We start from the raw sequence: 26799 nt of genomic DNA on the forward strand, positions 1-26799 counted from the left end.
AATTAAGACTTGTGAAAATAAGATTTTAGAGTCAAGTTTTCCCGAGTAGAACGGTAAATAAAGACTCCAATAATCTTTTGAAGTTGAAAGTTCATTCCGCTACTAGTCTTAATTTCCCTGGGAATTAGCACTTTTATAGAACACGCAATTTCCAATTGCGATAATTTTGTTAGAGATATTTTATCAAACTGATTATCAAAAGGTTTTAAAGCCTTTGATAACCAGAATATTATAGAATTGCATGAGTGTTGGGTGGAATGGTGTGTTGCTTTTTTAAACATGTTTTGCTTTGCTTTAACAACGGACAAATGCACGAGGTATTTTTCGTATTTTTTATAGAACGCAAATAAATTTGAAATTTAACTCTAAGGAATATAATAAAGTGTTAAACATATAAAAATAATATATAAAATAAAATTAAAATACGTTGCTAAGGGACTTTAATTGACAAAAGTGAATAGCAAAGACCACGATTTTCTTTCCGTTAAAATCTTTAAAAAAATGACCGTAAAAAAAAATTAAAAAAAATAAAGAAAAAAGACAATAAGAGGAATAAATTCCTTTGAATATATCAAAAAGTTAGGTTAACAAACGATTGTATATATTAAAAAACGATAGTGTATATGTTAAGTTTCAAAGCTGTCATTTGATTTCAAAATTTCTTTTTTTATATAAAACTTAAATGAACTTACTGTTTTCACCATGTTGATGTGGTTATTTTTAAAACCGTTCCATATCTTAGGCCCTCGATATGTTATATTATATTCCTTATATTTAGTTAGTTTACAAGGTAGTGTGTATGTTAGTCTCTCGTTTGGACTCAGAGAACAGTTATTGTTTTGATTTTTCTTAAATTTTGTTTCAAAGTTTTTCGGTGTAAGATTTTTTAAATGATAATACATAAAGATCATTTGTTGATCAAGATTTGTCCTTAATCGGTTTGGTTTTCAACCATTTTGAAAAAAAGGTAATCAAGACGATGATATAGCGATACCCATCGACATGTTATGCCGACATGTCTAACAAATGTTACATATATCCACTCCAACTTGTTTCATAACACTTGATGGTACTGGTATTGACTTCAATTCTAATTTCAGAGACTTTAGGTCGCCTTGTTTTCGGCACTGTTTGCAACTCTTTATATATTCACTGATATCAGCAGCAATATTATGCAAGAAAAATTAATGGAACAGACAATGGGGTTAGTTAAAACATAATATGAAAGTTTAAAATACAGCATGTTTAATAATAAAAGATGCACTTTAACATAACAGAAGTATACATGTGTTATGTTAAAGTACATTATGTTAATGTACATATATATATATAAATATATATATATATATATATATATATATATATATATATATATATATATATATATATATATATATATATATATATATATATCATATATATATATATATACATATATATATATATATATATATATATATATATATATATATATATATATATATATATATATATATATATATATATATATATAAATCAGTCGTCTGCACAGAAGTCACAGATATATTCGGCAGCATGTCAATCAGATGTATTCGGCAGAATGTACTTGAGCATGCCTCGTGAACCCAAAGGTAACACACAGAGCACATAATCCACTTTTCTCCCGGATTGGACTCACCAAACAGTTCTCGGCAGTATATGTATGCTACTTCTTGCTCGCTATTTTTAGTTAATGAAGACATTTTACGGTTTTTTAGGTTTTTTTGCCTCACGTTTCCTTTTTGGTGTAATTTTTTTTTGGTGTAAATTTTGTAAGTATTTTCTTTTCTGGCACTTTCTTTGCAGTTTTTGCAAAGAAAGTGTCTTTCTTTGCACAAAAAAAAAGAAATCTTCTTTTCTTTTACAACTATGTTTCTCGTCTTTCTCCGGTGTATCTGTTAAAATGCGAGTCCTTTCTTATTTGGGGCCAATTTTTTTTGAAATTCGTGATGTCGAAACATCCAATATTGGCTGAACGCGTTCAAATTCTTTAAAAATTTTTGTGGGGTTTTTCCTACATCTGCTGGTGGAGTTTTGAGAAGTCCTGGAAGTAATGGTCCAATATTCACAGTATTATCTGGTTCTACATCTGAATAAAGGCTAAATATCACAATCAAAATTTATATAAAAAATCACATATATTGTTATTATTATTATTACCAGTAGCCAAGACAGTTCTTGAGTGATAGTAGCTAAAGCACGAACTTCAAACTGTACCATAGTCACGCTGGTTCTAGGCGGTCTGTAACTTTTGAAGGCATATATTCGACATCCAAAAAATTTCGCAATCGAATGGACAGATTCCGGTGACTTTAAACCCTACACATATGTTTTTCATTGTCATTGCCAAAGAAAATGCATAGCTTACACAACTTGGAATCGGGTAAATAGTCATTTTTTGCCTTTATTTGCATTCATTCATGTGCCACATGCAGTGTTGAAGAATATTTTAAAAGGAAAGTAGACAGATCTATCTAATGGCTGCAGCTTGTGTGAGCAGTGAGGTGGAAAGGACAACATAACAACTCCATTGGCCTTCGCAAAATCCAAAACTTCTAGGTTAATGTGCAATTCATGGTTGTCAAGTAGCAATAAAGCTGGCCGCAGTGGGGTGCATCGTACGTGAGTCACAAAGTTCTTCATAAACAGAAAAAAACTCTGTCAATTCACCCACCCGGATGGATTCGCAGTTCCGATGCATCCTGTTTGACTATCACGAACAAAATGGTCACAAAAATTTACTCTGGGAAAAATAAGCATTGGTGGAATAGTATTCCCAGAAGCGCTCACAGCACAATACACTGTCACTAATTTTCCTCTTTCGGCCGATGTGACAGCTCCAATTTGCTTTACTCTCTTTCCGGCAACAATCTTTTTTGGCTTTTTGTACAGTTGTACAAACTGTCTCATCCACATTTCAAACATCTGTTGCGGTTAAGCTGTGTTTTGTTAGTACCGAATTCAGATTGTTGAAAAATAAATTCACATTATATCTGTTAAAGCTGGTGGCACGACTCAGCAATGTAGCTTCGGGCGTTCTTATTGCAAGCTTTAATTTTCTTTTTAGAAACGAAGAAAACCATTTCTTCGTTTCTAAAAAGAACCCCGAAAAACTTTTTTACTACTGCAGTTTTACAAAATTTCTAATAGCACGTGACTATTTGCAGTCACGTGCTATTAGAAATTTTGTAAAACTGCAGTAGTGAAAGAGTTATCGGCATCAATAAATTAAAGAATAATGCCAAGAACCCCGACCAGTTTAACTGTGGGTACCACAACAACATTTCTGTTGTTGTGGTACCCACAGTTAAACTGGTCGGGGTGCTTGACATCACTTTGACTTTGATGCAGTATCTTCTGAGTGTCACATGAGGAATGCCATAGTCTGCTGCAACTACTCGGCGTTTCTCTCCATTTTCAACTACTCTTTTGACAGCAGCAAGCATTGTATTGCTTCATACCTTTGGCTGGTATCTTTCGTTTATAATATCGCATTCTAAAAATAATTTATTGATGCCGATAACTCTTTCACTACTGCAGTTTTACAAAATTTCTAATAGCACGTGACTGCAAATAGTTTTCAAGAAAAATAAGAATCGTAAATTGAAAAATAATTTAAATTTAAACAAAAAAAATCTTTGAAAAACTAAATAAAAAAACTTTTAAGATGCTTAAGTTTTAAACGCACAGATTTATAAAGAGTTGAAAACCATTGTTTTCAAGAATTCAATTGATATTAAAAAGCTTCAACCAACGGCAACCAACGGCTTGCGTTCAAATAATAAAAAGCAAGCCTCTGTCAACGACATGCGGTAGCAAGATTTAAATAAATGAAAACTCATGCTAAATAATAAGATTCTTAATTTAAACTCTAATTTAATATGCAAGTATGGATAATTATAAAATAACAAAAATAATTCATAAGCGATAATAGAAGGAATATAATTAATGCCTTAAAAACAAAAGCGTTCCAACAAACCCCAATCACAACGTCCTAACAAACCCCCATTAAACTAGTGCACTCTTAAACGATTTAATTAAGGTATCCCATCCACAAAACCCTATAAAAAGCACATTAAAAGTAAGCCCACAAAAAATACTACTTAGATGTTATCAAACTATTTTATTATTTTTTATAATACAAGATTACAATTAATAATACAAAAATCACAAAAAGTTACTTTCATATGTACAATTCTCTAAAATCTTGAGCAACAACTTAATTTTCGCAACTTATTTTATCCAACAACAAAATAGTATGTATTTTAGTTCTTGAAAGCTTCTTTTCTTGTTTGTAATAATAAACTGCTCGTTAGTCGGTGCAAAAGTTCAATGTTTTAACTAACCCCGGTCTCCCCTAAGTCATTTTTTAGCCTTAATTTACCGCTCCGATCATAATTTCCAGGGAAATTATGATCCATAATTAGTGATCCGTTGAGAAAATATGACCCATGACGTCAAAATTTACAGGGAAAACAAGACTTTGAAACCTTAATTCCCTGGGGTCTTAATTTCCGGCCATACTGGTGCCCCAGTATAGCGGGAATTTTCAATACCTGCGGTTAATATTTATTTAATTTACCTTGGAGTAATAATTTAAAAATTTCAATAGTAAATTTTTATTAAAATTTTTAACATTAAATTTTAATGATAATTGCTCCTTATTTTTTAATTAGTAACTAGTATATTAGGAATTAATAATTGTTGAGTTTTATCTACTTATTACAGACATTTCTCTAATTCGATTGCGCAACTGATTTCTCAGCTTCAAAAAGAGGCCAATTAGGACAACAATTGTGTAAAACTATCTATCTGGAAATTCAACTATGCCGTGATTTCCTTCAATAGATTCCCCAAATAAGTTCTTTATTTTACCTAGTAATATCAATAGAATATTGTTATCTTTTTTTTCAAATTAAGCGCAAATAATCCTATTATTTAGTTAAAACATTTAAAAAACTATCAAAACATTGCCTAATTGCTTTCAAAAACTTTACCTTAAGTTAAGGTAAAGTTTTAAATGTGTATAATTAATATATGGAAGTAGTTAAGGCTTAACTACTTCCATATATTAATTATACACATTGCTAAAACTTTTTTAGTTAAAGGTTACAAATTATTGGTTGTTATAGCTAGGGATTCTAATAAAGTGTAAGCAAGAGTTGATTAAGATTGCCCTCAATATTGCATTGTAATAAACAGATCACAAAACTTTGTAGCATAATAAACTATGACCTGTAAGACACAGGTTAATTTTGTAATGGTAAATAAACTAGCAAAAGGAATTTTAAGCATACCACACCTTCATGGAGAAAAAAAGGGCTAAGAGGTAAAAACAAAAAAACATTTAAATTGTTCAAAATGTTCAAATTCCTGTTGACTTTACTACTTCAAAAGTTAGAAGATATAAAACACGTGTTTGTTTAGAGTAAAGGTTAACTAAGCAAAATATTGTTTATTGTATTTTAAAATTGTTGAAAATTTTAAATCTCTATAACAACTGATGGTAATTGATATTAAATAAAGCAACAAAATTTGAAAGCTTTATTTTTATTGTTATTATATAAAGTTCTTTTACATTAAATACTCCTGAATAAAAAATATAAAAATCTGTCTACTCTGGAAAAATGAAACAATAAAAATAAATTTATTCCATATTTCCAATTTTTACTAAATGTTTCAATATGTAATTTTTGGTATAATGAATAAAATTGTCTTTTTTTCAATTTTATTTTTGCGGATACCTATTAATAAAAGGTATCTGTATATAAGTTGAGGTACAGTGCAGCACATACTCTATTTAAACCATATAAATAGAGTACGTGCTGCACTGTACCTCAACTTATATCATAAGTTGAGGTACAGTGCACAAACTTTATCTAAATCTTCACAAAGAGTTTGAAGGTTTAAATGTTTTATTAGAGCTTAAGAAAAGAAAATTTTTGATGTACTTCTATCAACAATTCAACAAAATTTAGGTAAAAAAGCAAAATGTCAAAATTTCAGGGATTCACATCAAACACTGAAAAAATGTATATCAAAAAACAAATAATAATAAATGATATAAATAGTTATTTATAATGATTTTTTGTATATTTATAATAATAATAGTTATTATTATTCACAAAAAATATTTAAATTTATATTTATAATAAATGTTTTATATATATATATATATTTATATCTTTTATATATATATATATATATATATATATATATATATATATATATATATTTATATATAAAATTTATTTCTTATATATATACATACATATATATATATATATATATATATATAAAATTTATATCTTATATATACATACATATATATATATATATATATATATATATATATATATATATATATATATATATATATATATATATATATATATGTATATAAATATATATATATATATATATCATTCCGTAAATAAACATTCCTTCTGATGAACCTACAGAGGATAAAACAGACTGTAGAAGAAATTTATATTTTATATACATAATAATATTTATATATTAGGGTGTTCCAAAAAATAACACTTTTTAAAAATATATGCTGACATTCCCTTAATGTGTTCTGTACAATAAAAGAAACTGGATTTTAAAATATTTTAAGCGGTCCCTCAAGACCCTTAAACATTTAAGGAGTTCTAATATTATCAAAAAGAAAAGCTCTTCAAAATTCTATTATGTTAGGTCTTAAATTAAGCGAAATTGTATAAAAGTTTAAAATGATTGTTATATAAAAATAAATATGTTAGATTTTAAAGCATAAAAAATGAAGTTTATTAACTAAAGATAAAAAAAGTTCATTTTTTTCAATTTTTTTTTTTAAATAATTTTTATTCAGGTTTTTTATAATTTAATTATTATTTTTGAAATATTCAAATAATTTTGCTTAGTTTGAGACCCAACACTTTTGAAGAACTATTTGTTTATTGTATTAAGAACTTGTTAAATATTTAAGGGTCTTTAAAATTTTTAAATTTGGTGTTTTTTTTATCATATAGAACATATTTATTTTTTTTTTAATGTTAGTTCACCTCCCCAAGGCGGCAAAGACCACTACAGACAAAGAGGCTACTTGTGGTTATAGCCCTCTCTTAACTTTATAACTTTGAAACACGAACCTTGACAAACAAGGTCGCTGCACGAAGAAACAAGTTGAGCGCGGTACTACCAGGGACATTTAGGGGATGGTAGCATATATTTTTCAAAAGTGTCTTTTTATATATATATATATATATATATATATATATATATATATATATATATATAATTGTATATATATATATATATATATATATATATATATATATATATATATATATTGTATATATATATATATATATATATATATATATATATATATATATATATATAATTGTATATATATATATATATATATATATATATATATATATATATATATATATATATATATATATATATATAAATAGATATATATATACACATATATGCTGTATATATATATATATATATATATATATATATATATATATATATATATATATATATATATGTATATATATATATATATATATATATATTTATATATGTATGTATATATAAAGAAAAAAAACATGTTAAATGTTTAAAGAGGTTGGCGGCATCTTATGGGAGATTAGGTACACAAGAATTATGAAAATAATAAAAACATCACATTATTTTTAGCTGGAAAAATTAATAAACCTAGACATCCAATAAATTTTGGCAGTAAGTTTTGATTTTGATTTAATCATTCCTTTATTAAAGTTTGAGGCTTGTAAAGAACTGAGGCTTGTATAGGGAAAAAGCACAGTAAAATTTTGGTTGGCTGCAAGAGCGGGTCCAAATATGATTACAATGCGTTTTTGCACCTTGTATAAAAGAGAAAAGGCATTATTCAAAGATCCACTCTAGATATGGCAACAGTACTCTATACAAGGACGGATTTGAGATTTATGGACATAAAGAATAGAATCCAGAGTTAGAAAGTGGCAACCATGTAAATAGATGCAACCTTAGCAGATGCTAATTTTGCAATCCATTTGATATATGGCTTCTAAGAAAAATTGGAAGTAAAAGTTAATCCTAGAAGATGAAGGGCAGATTGAGTACATTACTGTTCATAACCTCATCGAGTACATTACCATTCATAAATTCTTATTCATAGGAAGATTTAGATTATTACGATAACGATTAGCTGAAAAAAATTGAGTTTTATCTAAGTTAGTGTTCACTAGCCACTGAGAGCATCACGCTGTAGCAGAAGTGAGATCAGAGAGTGTTGGCTTCTTATTACGACAAGAATAAATGGTAGAATCATCAGCGAGCAATGCCACCTTAGCTTTGAGAATCTCTGGGAGATCGTTAATGTAAATTTAAAAAAGTATACGGCCAAGGATAGAACCTTGAGGAACCCCTGAAGTTACAGAAAATGAAGAAGAGTGCTGTCCATCAAGAACAACTTTTATACTATGATTGGTAAAGAAGGATTCAATAATCTTTAAGGTGTTACCTGATACACCGTAAGAAGAGAGCTTATGGAGAAGACCAGCATGTTACTGATATTTGGGAAGCACAGCAAGTTTTGTATGACTTTATGCCCTTCAGTCTTAGTGGTAAAGATTTTTAACCAACCTCAATGCAGCCTCCATTACATTTGATAGAGACATTTCTTCAAAACAAAGTGACTTTTTTAATTTATAAAAATTAATTGTTTTTATCTTTGATATCAAAACTTTTGATAACTCAACTTGTTTATACAATAATTGTATATATTTGTTATAATTGTTTGTTTATCTGCAAAAGTTTGTTATAAAATGCCTCGATAACTCAAACTTTTTTCTTGGTCCCTTGGATGTTAGAGACATCAGAAGTTCACTGTATTATATGGATATATTTAAAATGTTATTTTTTAATTAGATATATTATACAGTCTTCTCCGTTTGATGAGCACCTTCGCGCTTTTGCAGTTTTTAAAGAGATACAAAAAATAAAATCTCCAGACAAATAACTACTGCCCAGCCAGCGCTTTTTCATGCACTGGTGGTAAATTTCAAACAGAGAAGACTCATTATATGGATATATTTAAAATGATATTCTTTGATCCTTTATTACCTTCTAAAAAAGTTTTTAAAAAATCAATCTGGTATCATACTCTACGTACCTTTTACAAATATTTATATAAATTCAGTTGTAATGTAGATCTAGGTACCTTCAACAAATTAATAAATAAATTTTATATATTTCTTAACTTTAAGCTTGATTAAATAGGTTTTATTATCAATTGTTAAAAAACTTGTTCATATTCTGAGGAAGCAATAAAGCCATATTGATTAAAAAAAATAATCAAAAAAATAACAAAAGTATGAAGAATTTTTAATAAAAATTTTATATTATTATCTTTATTGTTATTAGCTGAAACAAGAAGTAAAAAAAGTATAATTCAGTAATAAATATGGACAAAAGTGTTTTTATCCATATTTATTACTGAATTATATTAGTTACTTTTTTTTATAGGAGATGCATATATTGAGGCATATATTATTTAGCAGATGCATTTATATTATTTAGGAGATGCATATATTTAAAAATATATTATATTAAAAATTTATATTAAAAATTATATTTAATCATATTAAAGTGGTTGGATTTAAAAGTCTTTTTTTCAAAATTTCGATTTGCTATATGAGTACTTATAGAGGAAACCAATATGCGAGGCTGTTATTTTGCTTTTATAACTTTAAGAACATTAACCCTTGCCTCACTGTATAATATAATCTTTTGACAACATTGTTAAAAAATCTGTAGTTAATTTTATAGGTAAAAATGTATATTGATTGCACTGTAAGTTGTGAAGATTGCAAGAGATTCTGTATACCAGCAAATGGAAAGTAAAACTCAGATAACTGCAATTCTGGAAATCATGTTTGCTATGTTTTGAACTCTATTGTTTTGTCCACAAACTGGAAACAATAACTTTAGCAGAACATAGTATGAAGTTATACTTTGGAATCACATGTTTGTCAGAAGTTTCAGGAAAGGAGTATTAGATAAGAATAAGAATTGAATTATGAAAAACTTGTTTCAAGCAATTTTATCTTCTTTAGTGACAATTTGATCTGATTCACGTAGAAAATAAAGAAACTAGATTTGACTTGAATACACTGTTAACAAAAAATAAGCAACTACTTTTTCTGTCTTCTCCTGCTACCTGTTTAATTTTTATAAGAAAAATTTTATTTTAATGTTAGAGTGTTGACGTTGTGGTTGGAATTTTCCACTGGGGTGACGAATATGCTGTTTTACCTGAGAAAGGTTCATTCTTGAAAATTGCCAATTTTTTAAACCCACATTTTGATGTTGTGGTGGGAATGCATCAGCATGTAATCAGTGGACATTTTTATTTCAAAGGAACTCTGTTTGTACTTGGACTTGGAAATTTTCTATTTCCAATGCATTAAACACCAGCATATGTAAGTCAATGTTTTTTTATTGAGTTTTGAATTTTTTTGATAGTTTAACTTTAATAAAAAAATGGATAAATTATTTTATTTGATTATAATGAACAAATTTATTAGGTATATATGCTAAATGTGATCATAGTTAATTCAAGTGTGACCAATGTTTATTAAAGAGTTGCCAGTATTAATTTAATAGTGGTCAGTGTTAATTTAAAAATTGGCAGTTTAAATTAAAATAAAGTTGTTTAAACAACTTAAAAATAAAATGAATTTTAAAAACTGTAAAAATACTCTAAAGTTTAATTAAGCAAAAAAAAAAACAAGAAAAAAAAACATGCTTTAATTAAAATTTAGATTTTCTACTGATCTTTCGATCTTCTGATTATTAGCAAAATTGTTAAAATGCTCTCATATATTACTAAACTTTATATAAATTCTAATCAATTGTTGAGTTGCAGTAGGATATTAATTCATTAAACACTATTGAAGGCTATGAGATGATAAAATTATATTTTGGGCAGACGGTATTTGCATTTGAAGGGTAATGATTACATTTTTTATCATTGACTTTATAAAAAAATCTTGTTGTTGTTGTTCTTTTTAAAAAAGAAGTTCTCTTTTAAAAAAAGTAGTTTTAATTAAACATTTCAAAAATCAAAGTGAGCAGAATAGTAATTTCCAAACTTTATACGCAGTAGAAGATACTGTATTTAGTGTCTGAAGAATATATCAGGGTGGCCATTAGTCATGGAAATAATGGAATTCACAGAAATGTCATGGAGTTTCATTTGGTAGGCATTGTTAAAATGTAGAAATACAGAAATTTTTTTATTGGGTTAAGTGTGATAGTAAAGTGCGGAAATAGAGTTAGGGGCTTGGTGACTTCAGTACATACAACTACTGATTTAGGGAGATCATACAAAGGAGTGCTACTACATCAACTAAGTGTTTGAGTTAGGACAGCAATATCAACCCTTCTTGGAATACCCGTGGGGTTGCACGCCTTGTATGTCCATGCTTAAAGTAATTTTTTTAAACAACTTGACCACGTTTTTATATAGTAACCGTTTTAAGAGTTAGCGGCAAAATAAAGCTATAAGAAACTAGAGAATAAATCGGCAATAATCAAAGAAAAGAACCGAAGGTACGAAATATACGAAATGGAAAGTCTCAATAAAACAAGCCAAAAAAATTTAATAATAGAAAAAGGAAATTGTTGTCAAAAATATAATATGCCATATATTCACTGCTTTGGTTTTCTGATTTTTAGAGCGTTTGTTATGTTATATCTACTACCAAAATTGATACAAGTCGAGGAAAAAAGTAGATAAGAATAAACGAAAATAAAAATATTTTTTGATAAACAACTTTTTTGCGACTTTTTTCAGTCATTATATACAGGAAATACTTTATAAATTATGCTAATAACATGGACAATTTTTAAATTTTTTTTTCAAATGTATTTGCTAACTTTATTTTTTTTATCAATGCACAGGAAAGCGAGAAAACTAGTTGGTATTTATTGGTAAATTTTTTTTTTTTAACAATTTTTTCATGTATAAAAATGAAACGATGCTGCGAAATTTTACGGACAAGTAAATTGTTTATTTACTGAGCTTTTTTAACGAAATTTTTAGGAGCTTATTTAAAACTTTTTTTTTGGTTTTTAAATACATTTTTTTAAACAGAGCGATCATTATGTTCATTATCTCTAGTAATTCGTATTAACATACGAAATTGGGGAATATAAAAGAAACAATTTCAGACGTGCATGAAATGCAGTAAATACATTTATTTAAGAAACTATGTTATTCTTTTATTTAACTTATTCCATCATTAAAAAATTTATTAATCAAACAATATTTTTATTAAAATAAATAACAATTTATTTTCTTATTTTCCTATTATATAAGTATTGAGAAAAAACGTCAAGTATAGCAAAAAATTTTTTAATAGCGAAAAGACGTTAAAATGAATAAATATAAGAAAAAAAATTAACAAAATTTCTTATAGTTACAGCATACATAGCAAATTAGTTTCTTAATTATATGCACTAATAAAAATCGTGAATAAATTGCTTATCAAAACTTTCAATTATTGTTATATCTTTATAAAGGCTGTTTTTTTCAACAACGACTCTAAAGAAAAAATACAAAAGTTGCACACTTTGTTACTATCTACTATTTCTTTTAATTTATAATTTAAATGCAAGGAGCAAGTTGAGCAAGCAATTGCGAAGTGCAAGGAGCCAAAGCCATTAACTGATGTTAAAATAATAATAATTAATCAATCAAATTCAATTCAGTCAATCAAAGTAATTGCAATCGCTAGTTTTCATAATTCTGGGTAAAATATTTATGAAAAAAAATTTCATCATGTTTTAAAATGATGTTGATACAAAATAACCTGGTCAAACAAATATTATATTTGGTTATTTCTCCATCAGGTTGGGTGAAATTAATTTTAAATGTAACGGGTGTATTTTTAGAATCGTTATAAAAGATGTTTTATTTCAACGACTTTAAAAGAATACGAAAAAAATAATAAAATAAAAAATAAAAAAAAATACGAAAGTTGTATAAAAATTTTATAAAAATTTTTTTTTTTAGTTTACTTTTTTTAATTATTAAATTTTCTTGCTTATTTAATTAAACTTTATATTTTGCTACAATTTTGTTTCCTTTTTTAAGAATTGTTTTTTTTTTCTAACTAGATAAGTTTGATAAACATGGACGATTAAGGTGTGCAACCGCACGCCTTCCCGGAAAGGCTTGCGATATGGTTAGGGCTACAAGAAATTTGCACGCTTTATTATTGCATTTTTCCTGTTAAAAATTTCCACATTTTTGCAATATGCCCTTTTTTTGCATTTTACCCTTTGTCCGAATTTGGTCATGGAAAAAGTCAAAAAATTTTCTAATTTTTCATGAAAGTCATAAAAACTTATAATATGATCATCTTTTTTTCTACAATTTGTACTTTAAAATATTTCCATAGTTTAAGCTTCATCTACCTTTTTAAAAAAGATTGCAGTGTAACCTATAGATTATTATTTAATGCATTTAAACAAAAAATGATAAAGAAAAGGTTTTTGGTTCAGTTAATTTGAAATAATTTTCATTTTTATCACGTTTTTGTATTATTTCTTTCATGCAGCTGTGGTACACATACACTTATTTTTAATAAGCAAACAATACTGGTTTTAAATGTAGACTAAAGAATATAACTTTTTGCTTCTGATAGTTTAAATAGCTAGAAAAAAAATAAAGTAAATTAAACAAGCATTTGAGTTTTATCATCTTGGGGATTATTTTAGTTGTTTATCAAAAGTGTTTAAATACATGTTGACATGTCTAGGTTGTAAGCTAAAGTAAATTTTAATGACTTGTAAACCTTAAAGTAATTCCAATTTTTAAAAGAGCTGTGTTGTGTATAAATATATTTTCTTTATTATTTAGAGTGAACTATAAATTATTACAAAAATCTAAACAAAATCTGGCTATCTAATAAACTTTGGAATGTATCCCTACTTTATGTCTGCATCAATTAAAAAAATTCATCACCTTTTTTTTTTTTTCAAAGGTAAACCTATAAATCATTTGTTTCAAGAGGAACAGATGGGTTCCTAATTTGTTATTGGAGTGAATTTGTTATTGGAGTGAATTTGTTATTGGAGTGAATTTGCTATTGGAGTGAATTTGTTATTGAGTAATCAATTGTCTTTAAAACTTAAAAGTTATTTGGATTCATAAATTTTGAATTTGCTGAAAATTTAACCACAGAACTAAATAAAGCTTAAAAATGATTATTTAAAATTAACTTGAAAGCTATATTGCAACTCTTTCATGATTCACCTGCTAGAAAAGACCTCACCTGTTGTGAAAAGTTAATGATATTTTAAAAACATTATTTTTGATTTTTATAATGACAATATATAGCTTACTATCGACTAGTTCCTTTTAATTTATAATTTAAGTGCAAGGAGCAAGTTAAGCAATTGCGAAGTGCAAGGAGCCAAAGCCATTAAGTGATGTTAAAATAATAATATTCAATTAATCAATCAAGTTTATTTCAGTCAATCAAAGTGATTGCAATCGCTAATTTTTATATTCCCGGGTAAAATATTTATGAAAAAACTTTCATCGTGTTTTAAAATGATGTTGATACAAAATAACCTGGTCAAACAAATATTATCTTTGGTTAGTTCTCCGTCAGGTTGGGTGAAGTTAATTTTAAATGTAATGGGTGTACTTTTTGAACGATGAGTATTGCTAAGAAATGCTTGTCTTAGAAGCTTGTTTATTTAGGTTTTAAAGTTGATTAAAGTCAAACAAGATTTAATTAACCTTTTTTCTTTTTTTTTAATTTTGGCATATAACTTTAACTATAACAATGTTATACTTGTATTAATTGCTTTATTGATGCAACCAACACATATCAACTCATCAAACTTGATGTGTAAAAAAAAAAAAAAAAGCCATTTTCCAGCTGATTAAATTGATCTTGGTAGTGCAGTCAAATTTACTCTATGATTTAAAGATATAACAGAATGCAGAAAATACAAATTTAGGAATGAAGAACTCGGTGCAAAAACGATGTAACTCCATTTTTGAAAATTGTTCAGGAGACAGAAAAAACAAAATAATTTTATATGAAGAGAATATGTATTTTTCTACCAAATCATGTGTTTAATGATACCAGAAGTGCTTTAATCTATGTCATTTTTATACTAACTGATAGAACTTCTTTTATATACTAAAAATTCATTAAAAACTTAAAGTTGATAAAAAGTCGAGTTACATCGTTTTTGCGCCGAGGTCTTCGATTGTGTTAATATGTTCTTTATAATTGTTGAAAAACCACAGAAAGAAGTCCTTTGAGGTACATGGTAGTATGAAATGCAGCCTGTTTTTACCCAACTAATATGGCCAGTTTAAAGACTTAACAAAATCTGTTGTAACAGACAATAAGGAAAAGACCAACTAGGTAAAATGTTTTACATTGCTCCTTGACAAATTTTTAATGACTTATTTAAATGGGAGCAAATACTTTGAATCATTAAGGAAAATTTATATATTAGTTTTCACTTTATCTCATAGTCATTGTGCTGTTGTGCAATGTTTTAGTGTCAATAAAGTTTGAAATCATGCAACAAACCTCATTAATTAGTAAATGCACTGTGTATGACAACATAACAGCAACAATATAGGGTGTTTACTATTTCATATTCACTAATGAGTTAATGAAAAGTTGCAAATTTTCTCGTTCTCAATATGTGAAACATTTTTTTTTTGGAAACTGTTTGTACTAAGAAAGCAGAAAAAGAAACCTCATTACTGAAAAAATTAATTATGCAAGAAAGAGAAAGAAAGATATTCAGTCTTATGTATTGTTACCCTAAAAAAGTAAAAACATTTTATCATTTAAGAGGAGAAATCTAGTTCCATGGATTAGTTGGCTATTTGATCAAAAAGGTAAAATAAAAGACAGTTCTTATTGAACTGCTGGATAGTGGATAATTGTAAAATTAGAGACATTTATAAGTTTGTACAGGATTTGTATTTATAGTTTACTTGCTTATAATGACAATTTGAAGTTAAAAGTTAATATATTTAATTAAGTCATTTTACATTTTAAAAGAAAATTTAATTTTTACATTTTATATTATAATGCAAATCTTGTTCTGCACACTAGAATTTCTAATTTAAAGTTTATCAAAGAAATTTATGAAAATTCATGGAATTTTATTTTTAAATTAGAGTGACTAACACTTGTTTATTAATTCATTATCCATTTTATAATTGACATTCACTCAGGGTAGATTTAGCGATTATATTTTTTGAGAGTGAAAAGTAAGACAGTTTTCATACTGTCGTATTTATATAATTCAAAAAAGATAAATGATGAAATGAAAAATCAAAAAGTTATTTAAAAAATAAAAGATTAAAAAAAAAAAAACTTAAAGCCAGATTTAATGATTTAAATAAATTTAAAAAAAAAACAAGAAATAAATAAAAATATAGTAAAAGTTAAAAGAAAAATGTTCGAAAATAATAATAAAAAACTACAGATTTTTGTATCAGAAAAAATTATTCTTATTGAAAGAAAAAAGTTTTTTTTAAATTTTATTAACTTAGTACATTGTATAAATTGTCGTGTATTTTTGTTTAATAATAATGCTAAATATAGTGATTTTTTTTACATTTTTCATTTTCAATCATGTTTGCCTGTTTGTTTGCGTAATGTTTGTTGCTATTTCTGTTGTTGTATCTTTTTTTTGTTGTTGTTATTTGTTCACTGTTGTTCAAATAATATATGTAATATATAATATAGGTATGTGTATTTAATAATATTGGTATAATATTGCATGTTAAATCTTTTCATCTTTTTTGTTTGCATTACTTGAGCTTATTTTTGTTTGTGTACAATTTAATTTATTTATTTTGTTTCTGGGCATATTTCATTAAATGCTGTGTTACCCCATTCATTCATTTTCTCTTATGTCATTTTTTTAAATTTTTGTTGTATTGTTAGATTTGCTTTTTTAATACTACAGGGTGATAAAAAATATCAGTGTTGAGTAGTTTGACATTTTTTGTAAATTAAGAAGTCATAACAAAATTAACAGTGTTAGAGAGAGTGGTACTGAATGGACCTTGTACTGAATGGACCTTGTACTGAATGGACCTTATACTGAATGGACCATAAGAAAAATAAGAACTTAAAAAGTAGTTAATTGATTTTTTTTCACTGCATATAATTTTTGTATACTCTAAGTCTTTTTGTTATTTTTGGTTTAACTTTATTCGTAATAATGCATTAATACTTGTATTTTTTTGTTTTTATTAAGACAAAAGTAATCTTTTCAATTTATTTCAATTTACTCTATATTTCTAAGGTAAAATTAACTATAATTAATATTAATATTATAGATATATCATTTTTCTTTGTATAACATTATAATGGAGGTTACATTAATTTTTAATTGCTCTGATTATATGGATAACATGTGCATTTTGATTTGTGTGCTGGATGACCCACTAATGATTGTACTGAATGGAGCGGTTCATTTTTCTGCTAAGTATTTATCATGCTTCAGTATGTTACTTTATAAAATAAAATACATAAGTTTTTTTATCTAAACAAACTATGGAAGTGTGAAATAAAAAATAAACCAAAATAACTAATAAACATTAGTTTACGAAGACTTAAGCACACTACTTATTTACATGCTAAGATAATTTTTATTTTGTAGTTTATTTCATTATTTTAATAATTGAATATGTCGTAATATTATTATGACATATTAAATGTGGTAGTGGTGTAGTGGTAAAGCGCTCTCTTCATAAGTGAGAGATTTTGAGTTCAATCCCCACCACGTCCCTGGTAGTACTGTGCTCAACTTGTTTCTCCGTGCAGCGGCCTTGTAGCCTAAGGTTCGTGTTTCGGAGTTATAGAGTTGAGAGAGGGTTATAACCACTATTATGTAGCCTCTTCGTTTGTAGTGGCCTTCTTGGCTTACACGACAGTAATTATGAAAATATCAAAAATTATGTTCATACACACATTATGTTACATACACACATATATAGACACATAAATTAACACACACACACACACATATATATATATATATATATATATATATATATATATATATATATATATATATATATATATATATATATATATATATATAAGTTGTTTAAATATATATATATATATATATATATTTAAACAACTTTAAAAAGTATTCTACACAATAGAGTGCTCAATGTTCTTAAAAGAACAGAGCAATTATATATTAGTAGAAAATCACTTAACAAAAATTTTTTCCATTTAACACTGTGTTTCATCAACAAAGATTCATCAGAAAATCAAAGATTCATCAGATTTTCTGATGAATCTTTGTTGATGAAACACAGTGTTAAATGGAAAAAATTTTTGTTAAGTGATTTTCTACTAATATATATATATATATATATATATATATATATATATATATATATATATATATATATATATATATATATATATATATATATATATATATATATATATATATATATATATATATATATATGTATATATGTATGTATATACATATATATATATATATATATATATATATATATATATATATAAATATGTATATATATATATACATGTATATATATATATATATATACACACATATATATACTTACATACACACGCACGCATATATATACACATATAAATATATACAAACATACACATACACACATACACATCCATGTATACATATACACATACATACATATACACTCACACTTATTCACATGCGCTTATCACAAACACTTATACATAAATACACATATCTTTGGATTTATAAACTCTATTTGATTAGGAAGGAATGGAATAGGTTACTCTTAAAAACATAAATTGAATGGAGAGCTTTTAGGTTATAAAGAAGGTTCCAAGATTTAATACTTTTTTAATGGTTTTTTATGGACTTATATCCATAAGTAACAGAACGATGATTTAAGACTGCAAGATTCAGATTATCAGTTGATCGAAGATAGTATTGGTTATTTGCAAGGTAAGAGGTAGGTTTTTGTGTTGGTGGTTCCAGACAACCTGGCATTTCAAGAATTGAACAAGGTCACATAGTTTAAGGATCTTAGAAGTAAGATAAAGCACGTTAAGATTGGATTTGTAATTTTAAAAATGTATTATTTTTAAAGCTTTGTTTTGAAGATGAGATATCCTTAAAACTTCTTGCTGTTGAGATTGTTACCATATTTGACAAGCATATCATATATGCGAGCCAAAAATGGCATGATATATGTTTAATAATGTTTTCAGATTGACATAATGGCAAACTTTACCCAGCATTCTATTTGATTTGCTCAATTTTAAGTCTTTGAGGTGGGATACAAACGATAGGTTGGAATCAATTATAATTCCAAGATATTTGATTGAGTTTACAGGAATAATTTTCTTGCCACTTAATCTAAAGTTTAAATTTTTATTGATTTTTGTTTTTTTAGATTTGAATATGACCAGTTCAGTTTTGTTACAGTTGAGGAAAAGCTTATTTGAGCGAAGCCACTGAATTAAATTGGCAAGATCATGATTAATGTATTTGTTATTTTTTTTTAAAGATTTGTTGTTAATGAGCAAGTTAGTATCATCGGCAAAGTGGTAAGGTGTTGCATACTTAATTGAGTTATTAAGGTCTTTAATATAGAGAAGAAAAAGTAGTGGCCCTAATACTGAGCCTTAAGGAACACCGTTGGAACATTTTATTTGAGTAGATTTTGAGTCACCGGCTGAGATAAACTGAGATCTGTTGTGAAGATAGAAGGTAAACCATTTTAGGGGTATTCCTCTGATTCCATAATATTCTAATTTCTTGAGTAGGAGAGAATGATCTACTGTTTCTAAAGCTTTTTGTAGACCTACAAAGACACCGAATGCAAACTTTTTATTATCAAGAGCTTTTCTAATTGACTCAGTAATTTTAATAAGTGAGTGAGTCGTGGAATGATTAGCACGAAACCCATACTGGTGTTTGTAAAGGCATTTAAATTCATTCAAAAATACATAGAGCCTCTTATGCATATCTTTTTCGAAGAGTTTGCTTAGGTTTGAAAGAAGAGAGATCGGTAGTTAGACATATAAAAGAGGTCGGTAGTTAGACATATCCGTTATAGAACCTTTCTTAAATATTGGAATGACTTTAGCAACTTTGAAAGTATCTGTTATAAACCGTTTTGAAATGAGTTATTTATAATAATACTGAGAGGTTTAGAAATTATGTCTGGAATAAGTTTAAGAAGGAATGTAGGAAGGCTATTAAGACCAAAGGTTTTTCCAGTTTTAAGAGTGGTTTTAATAAGATTAGAGATTTCATTCTCTGTGACAGGATCAATAAAGAACGTATTAGAATTTAGAGAGTTGAAATAGTCAGTAAATTTGGATGTTGAAGGTATGCTTTTGTTTTAAAGTTTGTTTTGGATAGTAACAAAAAATGTGTTTAATATATTCGATACAGTAGTTGGATCTGTTATAATATTTTCTTTCAATTTAAGTTTGAGAGTTGAACTATAGTAGGAAGGTTTTATATTAATGATTTCTTTTACCCTTACCAAGTGTTCTTAATATTGTTTAAGTTTTTACTAAAATAGGTTGTGTAATAAGACTTTTTACTACTTTTTAGTAGATTGCTGATTCTGTTTCTATAAAACTTAAATTTAGAAAACAGTTCATTTTTAGTACTGATATCTTTACATTTTGTGTGTTTTTTATACAGTTTGTTTTTAATAAAAATAGATTTAAGTATGCCATTGGTGATCCATGGTTTTGATTTAAGTTTAATTTGCTGCTTAGTTAGTTTTTTGTATGGAGCATGTTGGTCTAATATTTTTTCAAATGTCTTTAAAAGAAAACTGATGGATTGATTTACATCATCATCTTTTTTGATATTTAGGGCCCAGTTAATGTTGGAAACATCTTGAATAAAAGTTCTTGAAGCATCGCCTTGAGTTAAAGTTCTTAAAGTATCGGACTGTATAATATACTTTTTTTAGGGTGATTAGTTTTACTAGGAATGCAGATAGATTGAGCCATATGATCAGATATTGAAATAGTAAGATTACCAGAGATTTGGTCAGGTGAATTGAAGTTTATTAAGATGTTATCAATAAGTGTTTGTGTGTGTGTGTGTGTGTGAAATAAAATAAAATAGCACTGATAATTTTTTTTTAAAGATTTGTTGATAATGAGCAAGTTAGTATCATCGGCAAAGTGGTAAGGAGTTGCATACTTAATTGAGTTATTAAGGTCATTAATATAGAGAAGAAAAAGTAGTGGTCCTAATACTGAGCCTTAAGGAACACCGTTGGAACATTTTATTTGAGTAGATTTTGAGTCACCGGCTGAGATAAACTGAGATCTGTTGTGAAGATAGGAGGTAAACCATTTTAGAGGTATTCCTCTGATTCCATAAATAACTAGAAATTTATAACTTCAAAACTTGAAATTCTGAACTTTAAAACTTGGAATTCAATCATTTAAAAGTTGGAGATTACTTGGGGGATAAATTCAATTTATTGAATGAAAAGATCTCATCAGATAAGCAGAAAAGAAGCATGAACTAGTAGAGAACTAAAGTATCAAGAAAATATCAAGAAAATTTTTTTTTTTTCTTGCTCTCTCTGAGTATTTGTTATTTTGAGACCACTTATTTTTTGGAAGTGTTAGCTTGTTTACTGATTTTTTATTTTATTTCAATTTTTGTGTGTGTGTGTGTGTGTGTGTGTGTGTGTGTGTGTGTGTGTGTGTGTGTGTGTGTGTGTGTGTGATAATTTTTATTTATTACACACACACTGATAATTTTTATTTATTTTATGGTTATAAACAAGTTTTATTCATTTTAGAAGCATTATAAGGCATCGTAAAGCAACAGTAGTAAAAGGTGATTGGGATCCCAATAATATACACCAAGCTGTTAAAAATATTTTGACTGAAACTTTATTTAAAAAAAAAGCTGTTGAGATATTTGGAGTCAAACATTTAACTCTTTAAAGGCACACATTACCAAATGCTCGACTCTCACCAAATGGATTAAATAAATGGCAATATATTCCATATAGTAACAGCTTTATGAAAGTATTTTCAGTAACAGAAGAACAAGAGCTGGTTCAATAATGTTTAGTTTCTGCAAAAATATGATATGGATATGGGTTAAGTGATATTAAGCTAAGAGCACTAACATTTGAATATGCTCTCAAGCTTGAGAAGAAATGTCCACATTCCCGTTAAGGTTCTGGTAAATCTTGGGAAACAAAAAACTTGCCGGTGTAAATTGGTTTTGAGTTTATTTAAGCCATCATCAGGGTTGTTATCTGTCAAATATGTCTGAATTATTTTCTGCTGACATAAAATATGTCAGACATATTTTCTATGGACATATTTTGACATAATTTTATGTCTGAATTATTTGCTGTTTGATATTCTTGAAGAAAAAATCAATCTAACAAATTTATTGCGCATTTCAACTTAATTTACAGAGTTAAGTGAAAATAGTTTAACAAATTTGTTGCTTTTTTGCAATCAATTATGCTTCATAAAACTTTTACTTTAAACCCTATAAGCAAACATCAGTTGTTTCATAAAGGTCTTTTTCTGCCCTTTTTAGCGATGTATCATTTGATAGTATTGACTAATATTGGCATTTATTGACTTGTTTATTGATTATGACTTATTTATTGATTATGACTAATATTGACATTGATAGTATTGACTAATATTGACATTTGATAGTATTGACTAAATTGACTAGTATTGAGGCATCATTTGATAGTATTTGATAGTATTGATTAGTATTGATTAGTATTGGCGCTTTCCCTTATTAGAATGTAAAAACCATCTCAAGCTGAGTTTTTATTACTGAAAGTGGTTTTTATTAGTATGACTAAACTTAAAATTATTTCTTTGATTAAAATAATAATAATAAAAAAAAAACTTTTTCAGTTATTTTTTAATTATTATTGATCCTGAAAAAGATTTCATTATGAAAAATTGAATTCAAAAGATTCTATGAAAAAAATGGTTCACAGAATTTCAAAAAATTCGTGCCAAATTAAATTCATTTAAGCTGAAGAATTTGAAATATTTCACAAAAGTTATATTCAGCTCATTAAATTCATATTAAGAAGACAAACCGGTAATAATTTATAACTAATTACGAATAATATACTTTTAGTTATAATAGTTATGATTTATTTAACAATAAAATAATTGACAATTGCATTATAACAGCATAATTAACTGCCATAAACTTGCATAAAATGTTTTGAGTGAAATATATATTGGAATAATTATTTTTTTCGTTTTCCTTACGATTTAAAGTCAAAAATGGAGAATAATTTATTGAATGAATCAACTATTAGTTAAAAATAACTAAAAATGTTTTTTTTAAATATTATTTTAATCAAGAGAATAATTTTAAATTTAGTCATATTAATAAAAACCATTTTCAGTAATAAAAACTCAGCTTGAGATGGTTTTTACATTCTAATAAGGGAAATTGCCAATACTAATCCATACTAATCAATACTATCAAATACTATCAAAATACTATCAAATACTATCATATGATGCATCAATACTAGTCGATACTCTCAAATGATACATCACTAAAAAGGGCAGAAAAAGACCTTTATGAAACAAAAGATATTTGCTTATAGGATTTAAAATAATAGTTTTATGAAGCATAACACAGGTCAACAAAAACAAAATTTTTTTCTGGTGCCAAGAAAACAATTTGTTTTTTATGTAGGATTTCTTATTTTGATTTCAAATATGCAACTCATTTTTTACCATCACGTCAAGTTGTAAAGATATTTGGGTTCAAATCTTTAGAATTTGGGGTAAAGTCCCTAATATTGTCGAAAAAAAAGTTGTTCAAAAGTATGTCAACCTGAGTCTCAAAAGAAGCGTATTTTCATAGAGATTTTAAAGATGTTATTCGTTTGTAATAAAAATAAGTATTTTTCGTATTATTGCTGAAAAACATTTTGTTGACATTTTTTTAAGAGCCTTTAGCATTTTTTCAAATAATTTTTTGCCAAAAAAATTTAAGGAAAAATTTTTATGTTTTCTAAAATCTCTATACTATCTTCTAAAATACGCTTTTTTTGAGACCCAAGTTGACATACTTTTGAACAACTTTTTTTTTGACAATATTAGGGACTTTACCCCAAATATTAAAGATCTGAACCCAAATATCTTTACAACTTGACGTGATGGTAAAAAATGAGTTGCATATTTGAAATCAAAATGTGAAATGCAATCCAAAAATCAAATTGTTTGCTCGGCACCAGGAAAAAATTTTTTTGTTGTTGACCTTCAATTATAATTGATTGCAAAAAAGCAACAAATTTTTTAAACTATTTTTACTTAACTCTGTAAATTAGGTTGAAATGCGCAATAAATTTCTTAGATTGATTTTTTCTTCAAGAATATCAAACAGCAAATAATTCAGATATAAAATTATGTCAAAATATGTCCATAGAAAATATATCTTACATATTCTATGTCAGCAGATAATACTTCAGACATAAATATATGTCAAAATATGTCGATAGAAAATATGTCTGACATTTTATGTCAGCAGAAAATAATTTAGACTTAAAATTATGTCAAAATATGTCGACAGAAAATATGTCTGACATATTTTATGTCAGCAGAAAATAATTCAGACATAAAATTATGTCAAAATATGTCGACAGAAAACATGTCTGACATATTTTATGTCAGCAGAAAATAATTCAGACATAAAGTTATGTCAAAATATGTCAATCGAAAATATGTGGGACATTTTATGTCGGCAGAAAATATGTCTGAAAATATGTCGACAGATCTGCCAGACATATTATGTCGTAACAACTCTGGCCATCATCTAGAACTTGTTATAAGAAAACCAGTGGCAACATCCATGTCAGCATTCAACAAACATAATGTAGATCTGTTTTATAAAAATCTGCTTGTATTTAGTCAAAAGACTAATATAGTCTTTTGATTAAATACAAGTTAAATACATACAAGTTTTTGCCAAATAATGTATGGATCGTTAGCGAGACTAGTGTTACTATTGTACAAGTGCCAAAGCATGTTTTAGCCAAAAGAGTTAACAATGTGCAATGCAGCAAATGCAAGTGGATCATCCATAACACCATTCTACATATTTCCGCATGTTCGTTTTAAAGATTTTTTTCTGAGAAGTTTAATTTCTGGTTCCTTTGGCACTCATCATTATGAGTTAATGATGCGTGAAACCACTAATGATGTATCATTATGATTAATGACACATTAGTGGTTTTTCAGCAACTAGCATAAGTCTATTTCAACCTGATCAATGGAAGGATGAGGATTTTGTTTTACCCCAGGTTACAAACAGACCTAATCCTGAAACACTCAACATCAATCCAGTTTCACTAGAGGTTGATTGACCTAATCTCAAAGCACTCAACATCAATACAGTTTCAGTACAAATTAATTGACCTAATCCTCGAGCACTCAACATCAACCCAGTTTTAGTAGAACTTAATGGACCTAATCCTGAAGCACTTAACATCTATCCAATTTCAGTAGAAATAAATAGAAATATTAAAGTCAAAAAAAATCTAAGCAATACACAGAATGTATTATATGCCCTTATCCTTCTGCATAAGCTCATTCAGAAAAATCCAAAGGTGTTTGCAAAAAGCTCTCCTTATTGATTCTAACTGATACTCCAATTAAAGAGGCAATTCGAAATCAACAACTTCAGCAAAATTTAAAAAAACAAAAACTTTTCTGAAAAACAAAAAGATGTTAAAAATAAATTTCAAAGAAACCATGAAAGAAATCAAATAATTCAAAATCTCCATTAGTTATTTAAAGTCCATTAATGGCATATAATAATGATGAGGCTGATGATATTCTCATTGAAAGAAGTGATAATGGTGTTCAAGATTGTTTAAATATTTGTAGAGGTACTAAATCAAATTACGAATTGTGTGCTATATGTGAAGAAATGGTTCGAGACAACGATGTGTGGTACCCTTGCAGACAATGTGTGAGCTGAGCACACAGGCTTTCACAAGTGCAGATAATGCCAGCGATTATTGTAATTAGACTGATTTAGACTTTGGTTTAAAATTGTATTAAATAATTCAGAAAAATCAATGTCTCAACATACTACTTTCTTGTTTTTAAGTTCCATTTATCACCCTAATTGCTTTGCATAATGTAACTTGTTATGTGCAATGGTTTACAACTTTTAATATAGTATAAAATATGATTGTTAGATATTATTCCTCTGAATTAATATATCTGCCATAGTTATTGACAATATAGATATTGATCTATTTTATTAAAAAGAATTACTTTGTGGTTCATTTGGTACAAGGGTTGGTTTATTCAGTACAATCAACAGTTTGAACTGTGTTCTGTTGGTGCAATGGTTTACAACTTTTAAGAATGGTTGGTTAAGGTGTTTATCTTGGCTTCTGAATTAATATATCCGCCATAGTTGTTGACAATATGGGGAAAATTTTTTTATAAAAAAATGAATTTTTTGGTCCATTCAGTACCGCTCTCCTCTATTTATCAATGAAAGTATTCGAAAATATAAAAAAAGTTAATTTAATCTGAAGTGGCTACCTTTGTTTTTGGTAGAAAGTCTCAAACACTCTCTGAAATTTTCTGTGATAGACCATAGCTCTGTTGAGGTGATTCGATTCAATTTCCTGACCAATGACTGTTTGAGAGCCTCCAA

General features: G+C 27.1%; 1 protein-coding gene across 2 annotated transcripts in view; it reads left to right on the forward strand.

Annotated features, from left to right (window-relative positions):
* LOC100198021 (PGA biosynthesis protein CapA) overlaps window positions 1-26799 on the forward strand; it is a 61257-nt gene that overhangs the window by 26728 nt on the left and 7730 nt on the right. For both annotated transcript variants that reach the window (XR_010636841.1, XM_065791744.1), the window contains exon 3: window positions 10281-10502. Coding sequence is in view for 1 of the 2 variants with exons in the window: in XM_065791744.1 (XP_065647816.1) it covers window positions 10281-10490 (210 nt within the window). In the remaining variant the exon portion in view is untranslated. The remainder of the gene's footprint in view (window positions 1-10280; window positions 10503-26799) is intronic.

This window comes from Hydra vulgaris, chromosome 02 (genome assembly GCF_038396675.1).
Source record: "Hydra vulgaris chromosome 02, alternate assembly HydraT2T_AEP".
NCBI classification, from domain to species: Eukaryota; Metazoa; Cnidaria; class Hydrozoa; order Anthoathecata; family Hydridae; genus Hydra; species Hydra vulgaris.